Source organism: Bos javanicus, chromosome X, assembly GCF_032452875.1.
Source record: "Bos javanicus breed banteng chromosome X, ARS-OSU_banteng_1.0, whole genome shotgun sequence".
NCBI classification, from domain to species: domain Eukaryota; kingdom Metazoa; phylum Chordata; class Mammalia; order Artiodactyla; family Bovidae; genus Bos; species Bos javanicus.
In genome coordinates, this window is record NC_083897.1 from 98027249 (window position 1) to 98047541 (window position 20293).

General features: G+C 40.2%; 1 protein-coding gene across 2 annotated transcripts in view; it reads left to right on the plus strand.

Moving 5' to 3' along the window:
• Positions 1 to 12329, plus strand: part of ZC4H2 (zinc finger C4H2-type containing) — a 75828-nt gene extending 63499 nt beyond the window's left edge. For both annotated transcript variants that reach the window (XM_061410323.1, XM_061410322.1), the window contains one exon: positions 10886 to 12329. In XM_061410323.1, coding sequence (XP_061266307.1) covers positions 10886 to 11018 — 133 coding nt within the window. In that variant the 3' untranslated portion in view covers positions 11019 to 12329. The remainder of the gene's footprint in view (positions 1 to 10885) is intronic.
• The last annotated feature ends 7964 nt before the right edge of the window (positions 12330 to 20293 follow it).

The following is a 20293-nucleotide window of genomic DNA, read 5'->3' on the forward strand; positions in this document are numbered from 1 at the left end:
AATTATAAGGGATTTGATTTAGGTCATACCTGAATGGTCTAGTAGTTTTCCCTACTTTCTTCAATTTAATTCTGAATTTGGCAATAAGGAGCTCATGATCTGAGCCACAGTCAGCTCCTGCTCTTGTTTTTGCTGACGGTATAGAGCTTCTCCATCTTGGCTACAAAGAATATAATCAGTCTGACTTCAGTGTTGACTGTCTGATGATGTACATGTGTAAAGTCTTCTCTTGTGTTGTTGGAAGAGAGTGTGTGCTATGACCAGTGCATTCTCTTGTCAAAACTCTATTAGCTTTTCCCCTGCTTCATTCCATATTCCAAGGCCAAATTGGCCTATTACTGCAGGTGTTTCATAACTTTCTACTTTTGCATTCCAGTCTGCTATAATGAAAAGAACATCTTTTTTGGGTGTTAGTTCTAAAAGGTCTTTTAGGTCTTCATAGAACCGTTCAACTTCAGCTTCTTCAGTGTTACTGGTTGGAGCATAGACTTCGATTACTGTGATATTGAGTGGTTTGCCTTGGAAATGAACAGAGATCATTCTGTCGTTTTTGAGATTGCATCCAAGTACTGCATTTCAGACTCTTGTTGACCATGATGGCTACTCCATTTCTTCTAAGGGATTCCTGCCTGCAGTAGTAGATATAATGGTCATCTGAATTAAATTCACCCATTCAAGTCCATTTTAGTTTGCTGATTCCTAGAATGTCAACGTTCATTCTTTCCATCTCCTGTTTGACTACTTCCAGTTTGCCTTGATTCATGGACCTAACATTTCAGGTTCCTATGCAATATTGCTCTTTACAGCATCAGACCTTGCTTCTACCACCAAATACATCCACAACTGGGTATTGTTTTTGCTTTGGCTCCATCCCTTTATTCTTTCTGGAGTTATTTCTCCACTGATCTCCAGTAGCATATTGGGCACCTACCAACCTGGGGAGTTCCTCTTTCAGTATCCTATCATTTTGCCTTTTCATACTGTTCATGGGGTTGTCAAGGCAAGTATACTGAAGTGCTTTGCCATTCCCTTCTCCAGTGACCACTTTCTTTCAGACCTCTCCACCATGACCCTCCCATCTTGGGTGGCCCCACACGGCATGGCTTAGTTTCACTGAGTTAGACAAGGCTGTGGTCCGTGTGACCAGATTGACTAGTTTTCTGTGATTATGACTTAGTGTCTGCCCTCTGATGCCTCTTTCAACACCTACTGTCTTACTTGGGTTTCTCTTACCTTGGACGTGGGGTATCTCTTCACAGCTGTTCCAGCAAAGCACAGCTGCTGCTCCTTATCTTGGACAAAGGGTATCTCCTGACATCCGCCCCTCCTGACCTTGAACATGGAGTAGGTCCTCTCAGCCCTCCTGCATGCACGCAGCAACTGCTTGCCTTTGCTATGGCCATCTGGGGCGGCAGCAGTTCCAACTTGGTCTCCATCAGGCAGCCGGGGGCTTAGGGCTCCACAACCCTGGCCCCCTCACCTAGGCTACCTCCTTAGGGTGTTGCGATCCTGGGGCTGGGGGCTCAGGGGAGGCTCAGTCGAAGGAACACGGTGGCGGAGAGCAAGCCGCCAGCTCGCCAGTAATGGAATATTACTCAGCTATTAAAAAATAATGCATTCGAATCAGTTCTAATGAGTTGGATGAAACTGGAGCCTATTATACATAGTGAGTGAAGTCGCCCAGTCGTATCAGACTCTTTGTGACCCCATGGACTGTAGCCTACCAGGCTCCTCTGTCCATGGGATTTTCCAGACAAGAATACTTCAGTGGGTTGCTGTTTCCTTCTCTAGGGGGGGGTCTTCCAAACCCAGGGATCGAACCCAGGTCTCCTGCATTGTTGGCAAATGCTTTTACCATCTGAGCCACCAGGGAAGTCTGACATATATAGTGAAGTAAGTCTGAAAGAAAAACACCAATACAGTATATTAATGCATATATATGGAATTTAGAAAGATGGTAATGATGACCCTATATGCAAGACAGCAAAAGAGACTCAGATGTAGAGAACAGTATTTTGGACTCTGTGGGAGAAGGCGAGGGTGGGATGATTTGAGAGAATAGCACTGAAACATGTATATTATCATATGTGAAATTGATATCCAGTCCAGGTTTGATGCATGAGACAGGGTGCTCAGGGCTGGTGCACTGGGATGAGCCTGAGGGATGGGATGGGGAGAGAAGTGGGAGGGAATTTAGGATGGGGAACAAATATACACCCATGGCTGATTCATGTCAATGTATGGCAAAAACCGCTACAATATTTTAAAATAATTATCCTCCAATTAAAATTAATTAATTAATTTTTAAAAATTGATGGAGAAGTAAAAAAGTTTTCAGACAAGCAAAAGTTATGAGAATTCAGTACCACCAAACCAGGTTTACAAGAAATGTTAAAGGGAATTATATAGCCAAGAAATACACGGGGAGTAGAAATATCTGCAAAATCGACCCCAAACAATTAAGAAAATGGCAATGGGAACATATATATCAATAATTACTTCAAATGTAAATAGATTAAATTCTTTACCAAAGACACAGACTGACTGAATGGATTAAAAAAAAAAAAAAAAACAAGACCCATATATATATACTGTCTACAAAAAACCCACTTGAGACCTAAAGACACATATAGACTGAAAGTGAGATGATGGGAAAATATATTTCATGCAAATGGGAAGCAAAAGAAAGCTGGAATAGCAATCCTCATATCAGACAAAATAGACCTCAAAATAAAGAAGATTACAAGAATTAAGGAAAAACACTACATAATGATCAAGGGATCAATCCAAAAGGAAGACAAAACAATTGTAAATATCTATGCATCCAAACGGAGAAGGCGATGGCACCCCACTCCAGTACTGTTGCCTGGAAAATCCATGGACAGAGGAGCCTGGTAGGCTGCAGTCCATGGGGTAGCAAAGAATCGGACACGACTTAGTGACCTCACTTTCACTTTTCATTTTCATGCACTGGAGAAGGAAATGGCAACCCACTCCAGTGTTCTTGCCTGGAGAATCCCAGAGACGGGGGAGGCTGGTGGGCTGCCATCTATGGGGTTGCACAGAATCGGACACGACTGAAGCGACTTAGCAACAGCAGCAGCAGCATGCATCCAAAATAGGAGCACCCCAATACATAAAAAATTAAACACTAACAGACATAAAAGGAGAAATTGACAGTGACACAATAATAGTAGGAGACTTTAACACCTCACTCACACCAATGGGCAGATCATGAAAAAAGAAAATTAATAAGGAAACTCAAGTCTTATATGATACACTAGATGAGATAGATCTCATTGATATCTTCAGGACATTCCATCCAAATACAAAAGAATACTACTTCTTTTCAAGTGCACATGGAACATTCCCCAGGATAGACCACATCTTGAGTCACAAATCAAGCCTCAGTAAATAAGAAAATTGAAATCATATCAAGCATCTTCTCTGACCACAATGCTATGAGAGTGGATATCAATTACAAGAAAAAAAAACTGTAAGAAACACAAACACATGGAGATTAAACAACACGTTTCTAAATAACCAATAGTTTACTGAAGAAATCAAAAGGGAAATCAAAAAAATTTCTAGAAGCAAATGACAATGCAAACACACAATTCAAAACCCATGGGATGAAGCAAAAGAAGTTCTAAGAGTAAAGTTTATAGCAATACAATCCTACCTCAAGAAACAAACAAACAAACCAAAAAAAAAAAAAAACATTGAATAGACAATGTAACTTTACATCTAAAACAACTGGAAAAAGAAGAAAAAAAATTATTAGAAGGAAAGAAATCATAAAGATCCAAGCAGAAATAAATGAAAAAGAAATGAAAAACAATAATAAGGATTAATAAAACTAAAAGCTGGTTCTTTGAAAAGAAAAACAAAATTGACAAGCCTTTAGCCAGATTCATCAAGAAAAAAGAGAGAATAATCAAATCAACAAAATTAGAATTGAAAAAGCAGAAGTTACAACAAACCATGCAGAAATACAACGAATTATAACAGACTAACTACTATGAACAACTATATGGCAATAAAATGGATAACCTGGGAGAAATGCACAGGTTCTTAGAAAAGTTCAACCTTCCAAGCCTGAACCAGGAAGAAATAGAAATTATGAATAACCCAATTACAAGCACTGAAAATGAAGCTGTGATAAAAAAAAAAAAAAAACTCCCAGAAAACAACAGCCCAGGACCAGATGGCTTCACAAGAGACTTCTATCAAACATTTAGAGAAGAGCTAATGCCTATCTTTCTAAAGGTCTTTCAAAAAATTGCAGAGCAAGGAACACTTCCAAACTAATTGTATGAGGCCATCATCAACCTGATACCAAAACCAGACAAAGATCCCACAGAAAGAGAAAACTACAGGCCAATATCACTGATGAACATAGATGCAAAAATCCTCAACAAAATTTTAGCAAACAGAATTCAGCAGCACATCAAAATTTCAAACACCATGATCAAGTTGGGTTTATTCCTGGAATGCAAGGATTCTTCAATATATGTAAATCAAACAGTGTGATATACTATATTAACAAATTGAAAGATAAAAACCATATGATAATCTCAATAGATGAATAAAAAGCCTTTGACAAAATTCAGCACCCATTTGTTATTAAAACTCCTCAAAAGCTGGGCATAGAAGGAACCTACCTCAACACAGTAAAGGCCATTTTTGATAAGCCTACAGCAAACATTATTCTCAATGGTGAATAACTGAAAGCATTCCCCCTAAGATCAGGGACAAGACAAGAGTGTCCACTCCAACATTATTGGTCAACATAGTTCTGGAAGACCTAGCTACAGTAATCAGAGAAGAAAAAGAAATAAAAGGAATCCAGATCAGAAAAGAAGAAATAAAGCTCTCACTGTATGCAGATAACATGATACTGTACATAGAAAACCCTAAAGATAGTATCAGAAAATTACTAGAGCTAATCACTGAATTTAGCAAAGTTGCAGGATATGAAATCAATACACAGAAATCACTTGCATTTTTATATACTAACAATGGAAAATCAGAAAGAGAAACTTAGGAATCAATCCCATTCACCATTGCAACAAAAAGAATTAAATATCTAGGAATAAACTTATCTAAGGAGACAAAAAAACTGTATGCAGAAAATTATAAGACACTAATGAAAGAAATCAAAGATGACATAAACAGAGAGATATTCCATTTTCCTGGGTAGGAAGAATCAATATTGTGAAAATGACTATACTACCAAATGCAATCTACAGATTCAGTGTTTCCCCTCTCAAATGACCAATGGCATTTTTCACAGAACTATAACAAAATATTTCACAATTCATATGGAAACACAAAAGACCCTGAATAGCCAAATTAGTCTTAAGAAAGAAGAATGGAGCTGGGGGAATCAACCTTCCTGACTTCAGATTATACTACAAAGATATGGTCATCAAGACAGTATGCTACTGGCACAAAAACAGAAATATAGACCAATTGAATAAGATTGAAAGCCCAGAAATAAACCCATGCACCTATGGGTACCTTATTTTTGACAAAGGAGGCAAGAAAACACAATGGGGCAAAGAATACCCCTTCAATAAATGGTGCTTGGAAAACTGGACAGCTACATATAAAAGAATGATACAGGATGCTTGGGGCTGGTGCACTGGGATGACCCAGAGGGATGGTGTGGGGAGGGAGGTGGGAGAGGGTTTCAGGATTGGAAACATGTGTACACCTGTAGCAGATTCATGTTGATGTGTGGCAGAACCAATACAATATTGCAAAGTAATTAGCCTCCAATTAAAATAAATAAATTTAAATTAAAAAGAACACTTCCTAACACCATACACAAAGATAAACTCAAAATGGATTAAAGACCTAAATGTAAGACAAGAAACTATAAAAATCCTAGAGGAAAATATAGGCAGAATACTCAATGACATAAATCAAGGCAAGATCCTCTATGAACCACCTCTTCAGTTCAGTTCAGTTCAGTCGGTCAGTCATTTCTGACTCTTTGTGACCCCATGAATTGCAGCATGCCAGGACACCCTGTCCATCACCAACACCCAGAGTACACCCAAACCCATGTCCATTGTGTCGGTGGTGCCATCAAATCATCTCATCCTCTGTCATCCCCTTCTCCTCCTACCCTCAATCTTTCTCAGCATCAGGGTCTTTCCAAATGAGTCAGCTCTCCGCATCAGGTGGCCAAAGTTTTAGGGTTTCAGCTTCAACATCAGTCCCTCCAATGAACACCCAGGACTGATCTCCTTTAGGATGGACTGGTTGGATCTCCTTGCAGTCCAAGGGTCTCTCAAGAGTCTTCTCCAACACCACAGTTCAAAAGCATCAAGTACTCAATGCTCAGTTTTCTTTATAGTCCAACTCTCACATCCAGACATGACTACTGGAAAAACCATAGCCTTTACTAGACGGACCTTTGTTGGCAAAGTAATGTCTCTGCTTCTTAATATGCTGTCTAGGTTGGTCATAACTTTCCTTCCAAGGAGCAAGCATCTTTTAATTTCATGGTTGCAATCACCATCTGAACTGATTTTGCAGCCCACAAAAATAAAGTCAGCCACTGTTTCCACTGTTTCCCCATCTATTTCCCATGAAGTGATGGGAAAGGATGCCATGATCTTAGTTTTCTGAATATTGAGCCTTAGGCCAACTTTTTCACTCTCCTCTTTCATTTCATCAAGAGGCTCTTTAGTTCTTCTTCACTTCCTGCCATAAGGGTGGTGTCATCTGCATATCTGAGCTTATTGATGTTTCTTCTGCCAATCTTGATTTCAGCTTGTGCTTCCTCCAGCCCAGCATTTCTCATGATATACTCTGCATATAAGTTAAATAAGCAGGGTGACAATATACAGCCTTGACATACTCTTTTTCCTATTTGGAACCAGTCTGTTGTTCCATGTCCAGTTCTAACTGTTGCTTCCTGACCTGCATACAGGTTTCTCAAGAGGTTCCATTACTCTAAAAACCACCTCTTAGAGTAACAGAAAGAAAAAATAAAAGTAAACAAGTGATACCTGATTAAACTTAAAATCTTTTCATAGCAAAGGAAACTATAAGCAAGGTGAAAAGACAGCCCTCAGAATCGGAGAAAATAATAGCAAATGAAACAACTGACAAAAGATTAATTTCCAAAATATACAAGCAGCTCATACAACTGAATGCCAGAAAAACAAACAACCCAATCAAAAAGTGAGCAAGAAACCTAAACAGACATTTCTCCAAAGAAGACATACTGATGGCTAACAAACACATGAAAAGATGCTCAACATCGCTCATTATTAGAGAAATGCAAATTGAAACTACAATGAGATATCACCTCACACCGGTCAGAATAGCCATCATCAAAAAGTCTACAAACAATAAATGCTGGAGAGTGTGTGGAGAAAAGGGAACGCTCTTGCACTGTTGGTGGGAATGTAAATTGGTACAGGCACTATGGAAGACGATATGGAGATTCCTTAAAAAACTAGGAATAAAACCACCATATGACCCAGCAATCCCACTCCTAGGCATATGCCCTGATGAAACAAAAATTGAAAAAGACACATGTATACCATTGTTCACTGCAGCACTATTTGCAGTAGCTAGAACCTGGAAGCAACCTAGATGTCCATCAATAGATGAATGGATAAATAAGTTGTAGTACATATACACAATACCCAGCCATAAAAATGAACACATTTGAGTCAGTTCTGATGAGGTGGATAAACCTAGAACCTACTATACAGAGTGAAGTGTGTCAGAAAGAGAAAGATAAATTCCATATTCTAACATATATATATATAATCTAGAAAAAATGGCACTGAAGAATTTACTTGTAGGGCAACAGTGGAAAAACAGACATCGAGAATAGACTTATGGACTTGGGGAGAGGGGAGGAGAGAGAGAGATGTGTGGAAAGAGTTACCTGGAAACTTACATTACCATATGTAAAATAGATAGCCAACGAGAATTTGCTCTATGGCTCAGGAAACTCAAACAGTGGCTCTGTATCAGTCTAGAGCTGTGGGATGGGGTGGGAGATGTGAGGGAGGTTCAAAAGGGAGGGGGTATATGTCTACTTATGGCTGATTCATGTTGAGGTTTGACAGAAAACAAAATTCTGTAAAACAAGTATCCTTCAATAAAAAAAAAAAATTAAAAAAAAATTCTACAGATAGCAAATGCTCAAGAATGTGTGGAGAAAAGGGAACCCTCCTGAAATATTGGTGGGAATGTAAATTGGCACAGCCTTTATGTAGAACAGTATGGAAATTCCTTTAACAGCTAAAATTTGTGTTACCATATTATCCTGCAATATGACTCCTGGGCATATATCCAGAGAAAACTCTAAATCGAAAAGATGCATGCACTACAATGTTAATGACAGCACTATTTACAATAGCTAAGACATGAAAGCAACCTAGATGTCCATCGACAGATGAATAGATAAAGAAGATGTGGTACATGTATACAGTGGAATACTATCAGCCAGAAGTAATGCTACTTGGACTTCAAGGAGATCAAACCAGTCAATCATAAAGGAAATCAGTCCTGAATATTCATTAGAAGGACTGATGCTGAAGCTAAAATTCCAATCCTCCAGCCACCTGATACAAAGAACTGACTCATTGGAAAAGACCCTGATGCTGGGAAAGATTCAAGGCAGGAAGAAAAGGGAGGCGACAGAGGATGAAATGGTTGGATGGTATCACTGACTCGATGGACATGAGTTTGAGCAAGCTCTGGGAGTTGGTGATGGACAGGGAAGCCTGGCATGCTACAGTCCATGGGGTCACAGAGAGTTGGACACGACTGAGCAACTGAACTGAACTGAACTTAATGCTACTTGCAGCCACATGGATGGACCTAGAGATTAACATACTAAGTGAAGTCAGACAAAGACAAATACCATATGATATCACTTATATGTGGAATCTAAAATATGATAACAAATGAAATTACTTTCAAAACAGAAACAGACACGTAGACATAGAAAACAAAATCATGGTTACCAAAGTGGAAAGGGGATGGGGCAGGGATAAATTAAGAGTTTGGGATTAGCAGACACAAACTACTGTATATAAAATAGGTAAACAACAAAGTCCTACTGCATAGCACAGGGAACTCTATCCAATATCCTGTAATAAACCATAATGGAAAATAACATGAAATACACACACACACACACTCATACACACACACATATATATATATATATGCACACACACACACACATATATATATGCATATATACATACACACATATATATATATATATAACTTTGTTGTATACCAAAAATTAACACAACATTACAAATCAGCTATACTTCATTAAAAAAAAAAAAGAAGAAGTAGCAAATCGTCAAACGGAGCAAGCGTCAGCAAACCAGAACCCACAAGCCAAGTGTGACCTGTTTCCTGTCTTTGTAAATAAAATTTTATTGGCCCCCACACATGCCTGTTTGTTTATGTATTGTCTATATCTTCCTTTATGTTAAACAGTTAGAGCTGAGTAGTTGCAATTAAATTCATATGACTTGAAAAGAAGGTCTAAAATATTTATTATCTTGGCCTTTACAAAAGAAAGTTTACTGATACCTGTCTTCATTTCAGTTCAGTTCAGTTCAGTCGCTCAGTCCTGTCCAACTCTTTGTGACCCCATGAATTGCAGCCCTCCAGGCCTCCCTGTCCATCACCAACTCCCAGAGTTCACTCAGACTCACGTCCATCAAGTCACTGATGTCATCCAGCCATCTCATCCTCTGCCGTCCACTTCTTCTCCTGCCCCCAATCCCTCCCAGCATCAGAGTCTTTTCCAATGAGTCAACTCTTCGCATGAGGTGGCCAAAGTACTGGAGTTTCAGCTTTAGCATCATTCCTTCCAAAGAAATCTCAGGGCTGATCTCCTTCAGAATGGACTGGTTGGATCTCCTTGAAGTCCAAGGGACTCTCAAGAGTCTTCGCCAACACCACAGTTCAAAAGCATCAATTCTTCAGCACTCAGCCTTCTTAACAGTCCAACTCTCACATCCATACATGACCACTGGAAAAACCATAGCCTTGACTAGACGGACCTTTGTTGGCAAAGTAATGTCTCTGCTTTTGAATATGCTATCTAGGTTGGTCATAACTTTCCTTCCAAGGAGTAAGTCTCTTTTAATTTCATGGCTGCAGTCACCATCTGCAGTGATTTTGGAGCCCCCCAAAAATAAAGTCTGACACTGTTTCCACTGTTTCCCCATCTATTTCCCATGAAGTGATGGGAAAGGATGCCATGATCTTCGTTTTCTGAATGTTGAGTTGTAAGCCAACTTTTTCACTCTCCTCTTTCACCTTCATCAAGAGGCTTTTTAGTTCCTCTTCACTTTCTGCCATAAGGGTGGTGTCATCTGCATATCTGAGGTTGTTGATATTTCTCCTGGCAATCTTGCTTCCAGCTTGTGCTTCTTCCAGTCCAGCGTTTCTCATGATGTACTCTGCATATAAGTTAAATAAGCAGGGTGACAATATACAGCCTTGACGTACTCTTTTTCCTATTTGGAACCAGTCTGTTGTTCCATGTCCAGTTCTAACTGTTGCTATTAAATAATCTTTGAGTGGGCCTGATAGACTATGTTCCAGTATAATACTTAATGGCTATGCGATTCACATTTTGCCTTATTGCCAAGTTTTGGATATTCTTCCTAAATACCCCTCTTTGAATCTCACTCCCTTATATCCATTACATCCCTTACATCCAGCACAGATCTCCCTACTTGGGTCTCACTCATTGATTTCTGCTTCTTCCTAACAGGAAATCATAACTGCTTTTGGAGCCCCTGGAGATCAGAAGGATGAACCATGGCCTGGAAGAATCCGACCACTAACTTTCTTTGTCTGTGTCTCCCACCAGGCCTGCCTGTCATGTCATCAGCAAATTCACCGGAATGCACCTATATGCCCTCTGTGCAAAGCCAAGAGTCGGTCCAGGAATCCCAAAAAGCCAAAACGGAAGCAGGATGAATGAAGAGAGGGAGAACACTTAGAGCTCTGCAGCTCATGACCCCTCCCCTTGACCAGAGTGATTGATGTCTCCATGTGAAAGAACCCTTCCCCACTTCTATTTAATGTGATAGAAGCACAACCCCCCTCTCACTTTGCTTTTATTTCTTTCTGCTGTCAGAGTTTCTGGTTTAGGAAGAGATGTTGTTCAGGTGCTAATGACAGTTGTGTCTGAAGGTCCCTTCTCTCTCAGCCACATTTTAACCCCTGCCCTTGTTAGGAAACAAGGGAAGGGCAGAAATCCCAGATGTGATTCTCTGTCTCTTGCTTCTGAGGCCTAGTGCCTAAGGCCTGAGGGCTGAGTAGTCCCATATCTTGTTTCAGGTGAAGGTTCCAGTGTTCCCCCTCCCTGTACTTTTATCTTAGGCTCTGAAGGGACAACATTCTTTTTTCTGGACTTTCCTGTAGGTTTGGTGCATATATCTCCCCACTCACACCCTCATCTCATCCTCAAGGCCCAGAGGTGGCTTGGACAAGCTCTCCTTTTTGTATTAATTTGGGAGGCCTAGCTGTTTTATTAGAGTTTACCACCCCATTACCCCCTACCCTGACAGTTTCCCAAATATACTAAAGTTCTCAGGTACCAGGTTATGTGTCTGAGGACCCTAAAATCTGTAGACTTTTCTCCAATAATAACCCTAGCTTTTGAAAATTAGTAGTAGATGTTTCCCACAGTGAAATCAAGGAGCCAGACCTACTCTGCAAGTCCTGCCTAATTCATTTCCTAAGTGAGGGCTCTGCTACCAGGGCTGTATTAGGCTGGAGAGATTCCAGGATGACATTTGTGTTACTTTTTGTTCAAAACCACTACTCTAACACTTTAGTCCAATGGTGTATCTTAGAGTTCAGAGTAATGGGTTGTGATTCAAGTGAATGCCAGTCACCTTACCATGCAGGTAAGTGAGACCTCTACTTCAGTCATCTCTCCCTCTCTTGGGTCGGCTTTCTTCTCTAAGGCAGCTTCAGCTCAGGTCAGCTTTTGGCGACTCCCTTTCCGGTGAATTGTGCAGGTGACTTTCCCTCTGAGAAGAAAAGATTCCAGTTTCCCCTAAGCCCTACAGCTCTTCCTTTTAAACTTAAGGGATGGGATGGGGACTGATGAAAAAATGTTGGCTTCAGGTATCAGGCCATGGCTGGGGAGGGGAGGATATTTTTCCTTCCTTTCTTAACTGTATGTTTAAGTTACCACAGTGTCTGTGTGTTCATAATATATAGAAGGTTCCTCTGCTCTTTGAAAGTAAGAGCATTATGTCTGTACAAATTCTTTTAAATAAACATTTGTTCATTGGAATAAATGCTGACTCAGTGCTTACTAGTGCCAGGTAATAGAAAAGATGCAATGCCATTTCCCCTTCTGGGTAGCACTTCTTCACTCTTTTTTAGTCTACACTATAAATAAGAAAACCAGGAACATCACTGCATAATAATTTACCCTATTTTTATAATAATTTCCACTTATTCAGTGCCTACTCTGTGTCAGGTCTCTATGTAAGATGCTTTATATAAATGATTGTATTTGATTTTCAAAACATTTTAAGCTAAGTATTCTTATTGCCTTTTTCCAAAAATGTAAACTGAAGCTCAGAGAAGTAACTTGTACAGAGTTAAACAGACAGCTAGTAAGAGAAATTTCAGGATTTGAACTCAGATTTGTCTGGTTCCATAGTCCATTTTTTCCCCTACTTTTTCTCCATGGTCATTTTTTAAAGCTTTTCTCCATTTTGAGATGGCTTTATCACAGAAGTAGTTGAAATAACTCTGAACTAGAAGTCAGAGACTACAAATTCAATGACTGATGCAGGAGTATAAAGGCCTGGTCCTCTATGGGGATATAATAGGGAACACCTCTGAAGGGCCATCCCAGCTTCAGAGCTCCCCATGGGTGGACTGTGGTTTCCATTAAGACTGAGTTGGTAGCTCAGCTGGTAAAGAATCCACCTGCAATGCAGAAGACCTGGCTTTGATCCCTCGGTTGGGAAGATCCCCTGGAGGAGGGCATGGCAACCCACTCCAGTATTCTTGACAGGAGAATCCCCGTGGACAGAGGAGCCTGGCAGGCTACAGTCCATAGGGTGGCAAAGAGTCAGACATGACTGAGCAACTAAGCACACACACAATAGTTTAATAGCTCCTTCTGTCAAATCCTGCCTCCTTCTTTTCCCTTGTCTTCTACAAGTGTTGATCCCATGGGCACCCTAGTTAATATTCTGTACGTTAAACTGTCCTAGTTCTTTCCAGAAACCCAACAGTTGACAGAAATTTCTCTGGTTTCAGTGTTGTCATCTGGAAAAATGGAAAAAATAATAGTACCTATTTCTGGCATTGTTGAGAGCAATGCCAGGCATGGAGTAAGCACTCAATGCCAGGCATATAGCAAGTACTTCTTCCCCTTGCACCTCTGGCATCAGGTAGATTGGATGACCACACAAAAAATAATATTTTGGATTTCCCTGGTGGTCCAGTTAGTGTCTGCCTGTCAATGAAGGGGACATGAATTCAATCCCTGGTCCAGAATGATTCCACATGCCGTGGTGCAACTAAGTCCATGTGAAGCCCAGGCACCCTAGAGCCTGTGCTCTGTGACAAGAGAAGCCCCTGCAATGAGAAGCCCACAAACCAAAACTAGAGAGTAACCCTGCTTTCCACAATTAGAGAAAGCCCATGTGCAGCAGCAAAGTCCTAGTGCAGCCAAAAATAAATAAATAAAAGTAATATGCACGATACTGGATGCTTGGGGCTAGTGCACTGGGACGACCCAGAGGGATGGTATGGGGAGGGAGGAGGGAGGAGGGTTCAGGATGGGGAACACATGTATACCTGTGGCGGATTCAGTTTGATATTTGGCAAAACTAATACAATTATGTAAAGTTTAAAAATAAAATAAAATTTAAAAAATTAAAAAATTAAAAAAAAAAGAAAAAAGAAATACCATTTGTCTTAGCTGACATCACCATCTCTGATTTTGTTCAGCTACAAGCCTGCTTTTGAGGTGGCTTAAACTCACCCTGTGCAAATGGAGGACACTCGGCTGTGTGACTTGAAGTACATCTTAACCTATATTGGCCTGAGTAGGTCCCTGTAAAATATAGGAGAAGTGGTTATTGCTCTGCATCTTTGCACACTGGAGGTCAGATCTGTCAATTCAGTTGTAGCCCAAATAGTCAGGTCAGCCATTTCCCAGGGAACACTTCTGAATGAGAAGGGAACAATCAAATGTTGAACACCTATATCTTCCACCCACTGGGTGGGGTGCTACTATTTCATTTAATTTTTCTAGCTCATCTATCTATTGTTGCAAAGCAATCAACCCAAAAACTTAGCAACTTAAAATAGCCATCCTTTGCTTGTGATTCTGCAATTGGAGCAGGACTTGCTGTGAATGGTTTATTTCTATTCTATGTGGTGTTACCTTAGACAGCTTTGCTGGGGCTGAAGGAATGAAGATGTATGCCCCCTCATATCTGGTACCTCAGTTGTAGTGGCTGAAACAGCTGTGGGCTGCCTGGGCCTCCCATCTCCCTTTGTAGTATTTTATCCTCCTTTCTTCCTTCATTGGGCCTCCCTTTCCAGTTAGAACAGTGAGACATTTTTTTTTAATGTGGCAGCAGTCTTCCCAGAGGGTGAGAACCAAAACTGCAAGGCCTTTTGTTGCATAAAACCAGAAGCCATACAGCAAAACTGCTGCTGTACTCTACAGGTCAAAGCAAGTCACAGAATGAACCCAGATTTAAGGAGTGGGGAAAAGAAACTCTACCTCTTGATAGGAGGAGCTGCATTCAGGCCAAAGATGGGAGGAATTGTTGTTCACATTTGCAGATAACTTATCACATCATCCAACAACAAACTTACATTATGTGTGTCCATTTTTACAGATGATAAAAGTGAGGCTCAAAAAAATGGGAAAGTAGTTGCCCAACAAACAACTAGGAAGGAGCAGAACCAAGAGGCAAACCTAGGTCTCTCTACCTTTAAAGCCTGTGTTTCTTCTACCTAAAAGCAGTTATTTAGGTAGGTCTGAAACCTGGTTAGAGGAGACTAAAGGAAGAAAAGGAACAAAATAGAGTAAAAGACAAAGACGATGTGGGTGAAGGAGAGAGAAAAAGGAAGAGGAAGAGAGTAAGAAATTATTTGTTATGCTGGTAAAATGCTTTATACTTAAAGTACCTTCTTCAACATTCTCATTTAATTCTCACATTAATAGCCCTGTACTATTAGGAGAGCATGTAGTATTACATTTTATAGATGAGATCCAGAGAAGGAAACTGACTCACCTGACGTCACTTAGCAAGTTAAGAGCAAAGCCACAACTAGAACCCAGGCCTTCCAATTTGGAAATAACCTGATTTGGGGCCCGCTTTACATGTTTGACACAATGAGGATGAATTCTATACATGCTTTGTGCCAGATGGCTTGCTTTTACACTGAGGATAGGGGCTCACTCCACAGGGAAAGGACAGGCAATTTTAGCAATTCTGCTCTTAAAAGTTTATTTCACTGTTAATATTATGTCCTCAGCTTTCCCATAGCAATTATCAGCATATTTGCAATGATCAACATCTCCCAGGGTGAACTCTGGAAAGTCTGTTAACTCAAGGCCAGGTGCCCTTAGGTTAGGTACTTAACCTCTCTGGGCCTCCAATATCTCATGTAGTAGTCCTCTCCTCATGGCATTGTTGTGAAGATTAAATGAGCTAATAATATACGTAAAGTGCTTAGAACAGAAATTGAGAAGCACTCAGTAAATGATGAGGAAGAAAATTATAATGATTATGACTGGCTTCCTGAGAGGCCAAAGATGACAACGATGATGATGAGGAGGAGGAGGAAGATGGGGAGGAGGTGGGGGAGGAGGAAGAGGAAAGGAAAGAAGAAGAGAAGGGGAAGGGAAGGGGAGGAGAAGGGAGGGAGAGAAAGGGAAGAGGAGACAAGGCACAGGAGGGAAGGGATTACCCCCATGTAGGGTTTCCCACCGGAGAAGGCAGTGGCAACCCACTCCAGTACTCTTGCCTGGAAAATCCCATGGATGGAGGAGTCTGGTAGGCTGCAGTCTATGGGGTCATTAAGAGTCGGATACGACTGTCTTCACTTTCACTTTTCACTTTCATGCATTGGAGAAGGAAATGGCAACCCACTCCAGTGTTCTTGCCTGGAGAATCCCAGGGATGGGGGAGCCTGGTGGGCTGCTGTCTATGGGGTCACAGAGTCGGACATGACTGAAGCGACTTAGCAGCAGCAGCAGCAGTAGCAGCAGGGTTTCCCACAGAGGGAAAGCTGATAGCTGAGAGTCATGGTTCCTTTCCTGGAGCTTGATGAGATTCCAAGGTTCTGTTGCCACTTGCCAGAGTCTATCTCATGGTTGTAAAAAAACAGAGGCCCCTCATGGGAACTAGGCATAAGTCCCTCTTTTCACCACAATCTTTTCTGCTATCACTGAGGAGGGAAGACCATCACTAAACAAAAATTCCCTATAAGTAGTCTAGGCTCATGTACACTTCAGTGATTTCTGTACTGTGCAGTACAGGCAAATGACACTGACCCAGGAGCCAATTGTTCCTGAGTTCAAATCCCCAATCCTTTATTTATTAGCAGTGCATTCTTGAACAAATTTTCCAACCTCCAGTTTCTTCATCTGTAAACTGGAGACAATACCTACTGTATGAGGTTGCAGAGAGAGGCAAGGATCACCATTTATAGTAGGTCCATAATTTATGGTCACTGTGGGAGGCAGCATAGTGTAGTGGCTAAGAACATGGACACCAAAGTCAGAGAGTCTGGATTCAGCTCTTAGCAAAGCCATTTGCTGACTGTGAGACTTTCAGTGAGCTTGTTAACTTCTTGAAACCTCATAATTACAATGAAGGTAATAATAGAATTTTCCTTATTGGATTGTTCCTAGGATTAGATAAGACAGTGCTTATGAGTTGCACATAGAAAGCATTATCTGAGTGTTTCATAAAGTAAACAAATCAAATCTTCCTACCAACACTCAGTGTCATCAGCTTAGAGATGAAAATCTTTAAGCTGGTAGAAGTCAAGTGCCTTCAAATTTGGGTCTGTCTAACTCCATTAAATCATAAAAATGCTTGGAAGAGTGTACTGATGTCTACAATTTATTGTGAAATGCATTGAAACTTAGCAACCTCACATAGAAGGAGCGGTGGCTGCACAGGCGCAGGAGGGCCTAGAGGAGCTACTCCACTTTCAAGGTCAGGAGGGGCGGCGGTGAGGAGATACCACTCATACAAGGTAAGGAGCAGTGGCTGTGCTTTGCTGGAGCAGCTGTGAAGAGATACCCCACATCCAAGGTAAGAGAAATCCAAGTAACACGGTAGGTATTGCAAGAGGGCAACAGAGGGCAGACACACTTAAACCATAATCACAGAAAACTATTCAATCTAATCACACTAGGACTGCAGCCTTGTCTAACTTAATGAAACTAAGCCATGCCCTGTAGGGCCACCCAAGACAGGCAGGTCATGGTGGAGAGGTCTGACAGACTGTGGTCCACTAGAGAAGGGAATGTCAAACCACTTCAGTATTCTTGCCTTGAGAACCCATGAACAGTATAAAAAGGGAAAATGATAGGATACTTAAAGAGGAACTCCCCAGGTCAGTAGGTGCCCAATATGCTACTGGAGATCAGTGGAGAAATAACTCCAGAAAGAATGAAGGGATGAAGCCAAAGCAAAAACAATACCCAGTTGTGGATGTGACTGGTGATAGAAGCAAGGTCAGATGTTGTAAAGAGCAATATTGCATAGGAACCTGGAATGTTAGGTCCATGAATCAAGCCAAACTGGAAGTGGTCAAACAGGAGATGGCAAGAGTGAACGTTGACATGCTAGGAATCAGTGAACTAAATGGACTTGAATGGGTGAATTTAACACAGATGACCATTATATCTACTACTGCGGGCAAGAATCCCTTAGAAGAAATGGAGTAGCCATCATGGTCAACAAAAGAGTCCGAAATGCAGTACTTGGATGCAATCTCAAAAATGGCAGAATGATCTCTGTTTGTTTCCAAGGCAAACCATTCAATATCACAGTAATCCAAGTCTATGCCCCAACCAGTAAAGCTGAAGAAGCTGAAGTTGAACGGTTTTATAAAGACCTAAAGACCTTTTAGAACTAACACCCCAAAAAGATGTCCTTTTCATTATAGGGGACTGGAATGTAAAAGTAGGAAGTTCAAAAGAAACAAAAGAGACCATAGCAAAAATCAACAAAACCAAAAGCTGGTTCTTTGAAAGGATAAATAAAATTGACAAACCATTAGCCAGACTCATCAAGAAACAAAGGGAGAAAAATCAAATCAATAAAATTAGAAATGAAAATGGAGAGATCACAACAGACAACACAGAAATACAAAGGGTCATAAGAGACTACTATCAACAATTATATGCCAATAAAATGGACAATGTGGAAGAAATGGACAAATTCTTAGAAAAGTACAACTTTCCAAAACTCGACCAGGAAGAAATAGAAAATCTTAACAGACCCATCACAAGCATGGAAATTGAAACTGTAATCAAAAATCTTCCAGCAAACAAAAGCCCAGGTCCAGATGGATTCACAGCTGAATTCTACCAAAAATTTAGAGAAGAGCTAACACCTATCCTGCTCAAACTCTTCCAGAAAATTGCAGAGGAAGGTAAACTTCCAAACTCATTCTATGAGGCCACCATCACCCTAATACCAAAACCTGACAAAGATCCCACAAAAAAAGAAAACTACAGGCCAATATCACTGATGAACATAGATGCAAAAATCCTTAACAAAATTCTAGCAATCCGAATCCAACAACACATTAAAAAGATCATACACCATGACCAAGTGGGCTTTATCCCAGGGATGCAAGGATTCTTCAATATCCGCAAATCAATCAATGTAATACACCACATTAACAAATTGAAAAATAAAAACCATATGATTATCTCAATAGATGCAGAGAAAGCCTTTGACAAAATTCAACACCCATTTATGATAAAAACTCTCCAGAAAGCAGGAATAGAAGGAACATACCTCAACATAATAAAAGCTATATATGACAAACCCACAGCAAACATTATCCTCAATGGTGAAAAATTGAAAGCATTTCCTCTAAAGTCAGGAACAAGACAAGGGTGCCCACTTTCACCATTACTATTCAACATAGTTTTGGAAGTTTTGGCCACAGCAATCAGAGCAGAAAAAGAAATAAAAGGAATCCAAATTGGAAAAGAAGAAGTAAAACTCTCACTGTTTGCAGATGACATGATCCTCTACATAGAAAACCCTAAAGACTCCACGAGAAAATTACTAGAACTAATCAATGACTATAGTAAAGTTGCAGGATATAACATCAACACACAGAAATCCCTTGCATTCCTATACACTAATAATGAGAAAACAGAAAGAGAAATTAAGGAAACAATTCCATTCACCATTGCAACAGAAAGAATAAAATACTTAGGAATATATCTACCTAAAGAAACTAAAGACCTATATATAGAAAACTATAAAACACTGGTGAAAGAAATCAAAGAGGACACTAATAGATGGAGAAATATACCATGTTCATGGATTGGAAGAATCAATATAGTGAAAATGAGTATACTACCCAAAGCAATTTATAGATTCAATGCAATTCCTATCAAACTACCAACAGTATTCTTCACAGAGCTAGAACAAATAATTTCACAATTTGAATGGAAATACAAAAAACCTCGAATAGCCAAAGCGATCTTGAGAAAGAAGAATGGAACTGGACGGATCAACCTACCTGATTTCAGGCTCTACTACAAAGCCACAGTTATCAAGACAGTATGGTACTGGCACAAAGACAGAAATATAGATCAATGGAACAAAATAGAAAACCCAGAGATAAATCCACGCACATATGGACACCTTATCTTTGACAAAGGAGGCAAGAATATACAATGGATTAAAGACAATCTCTTTAACATGTGGTGCTGGAAAAACTGGTCAACCACTTGTAAAAGAATGAAACTAGAACACTTTCTAACACCATACACAAAAATAAACTCAAAATGGATTAAAGATCTAAATATAAGACCAGAAACTATAAAACTCCTAGAGGAGAACATAGGCAAAACACTCTCCAACATACATCACAGCAGGATCCTCTATGACCCACCTCCCAGAATATTGGAAATAAAAGCAAAAATAAACAATTGGGACCTAATTAACCTTAAAAGCTTCTGCACATCAAAGGAAACTATCAGCAAGGTGAAAAGACAGCCTTCAGAATGGGAGAA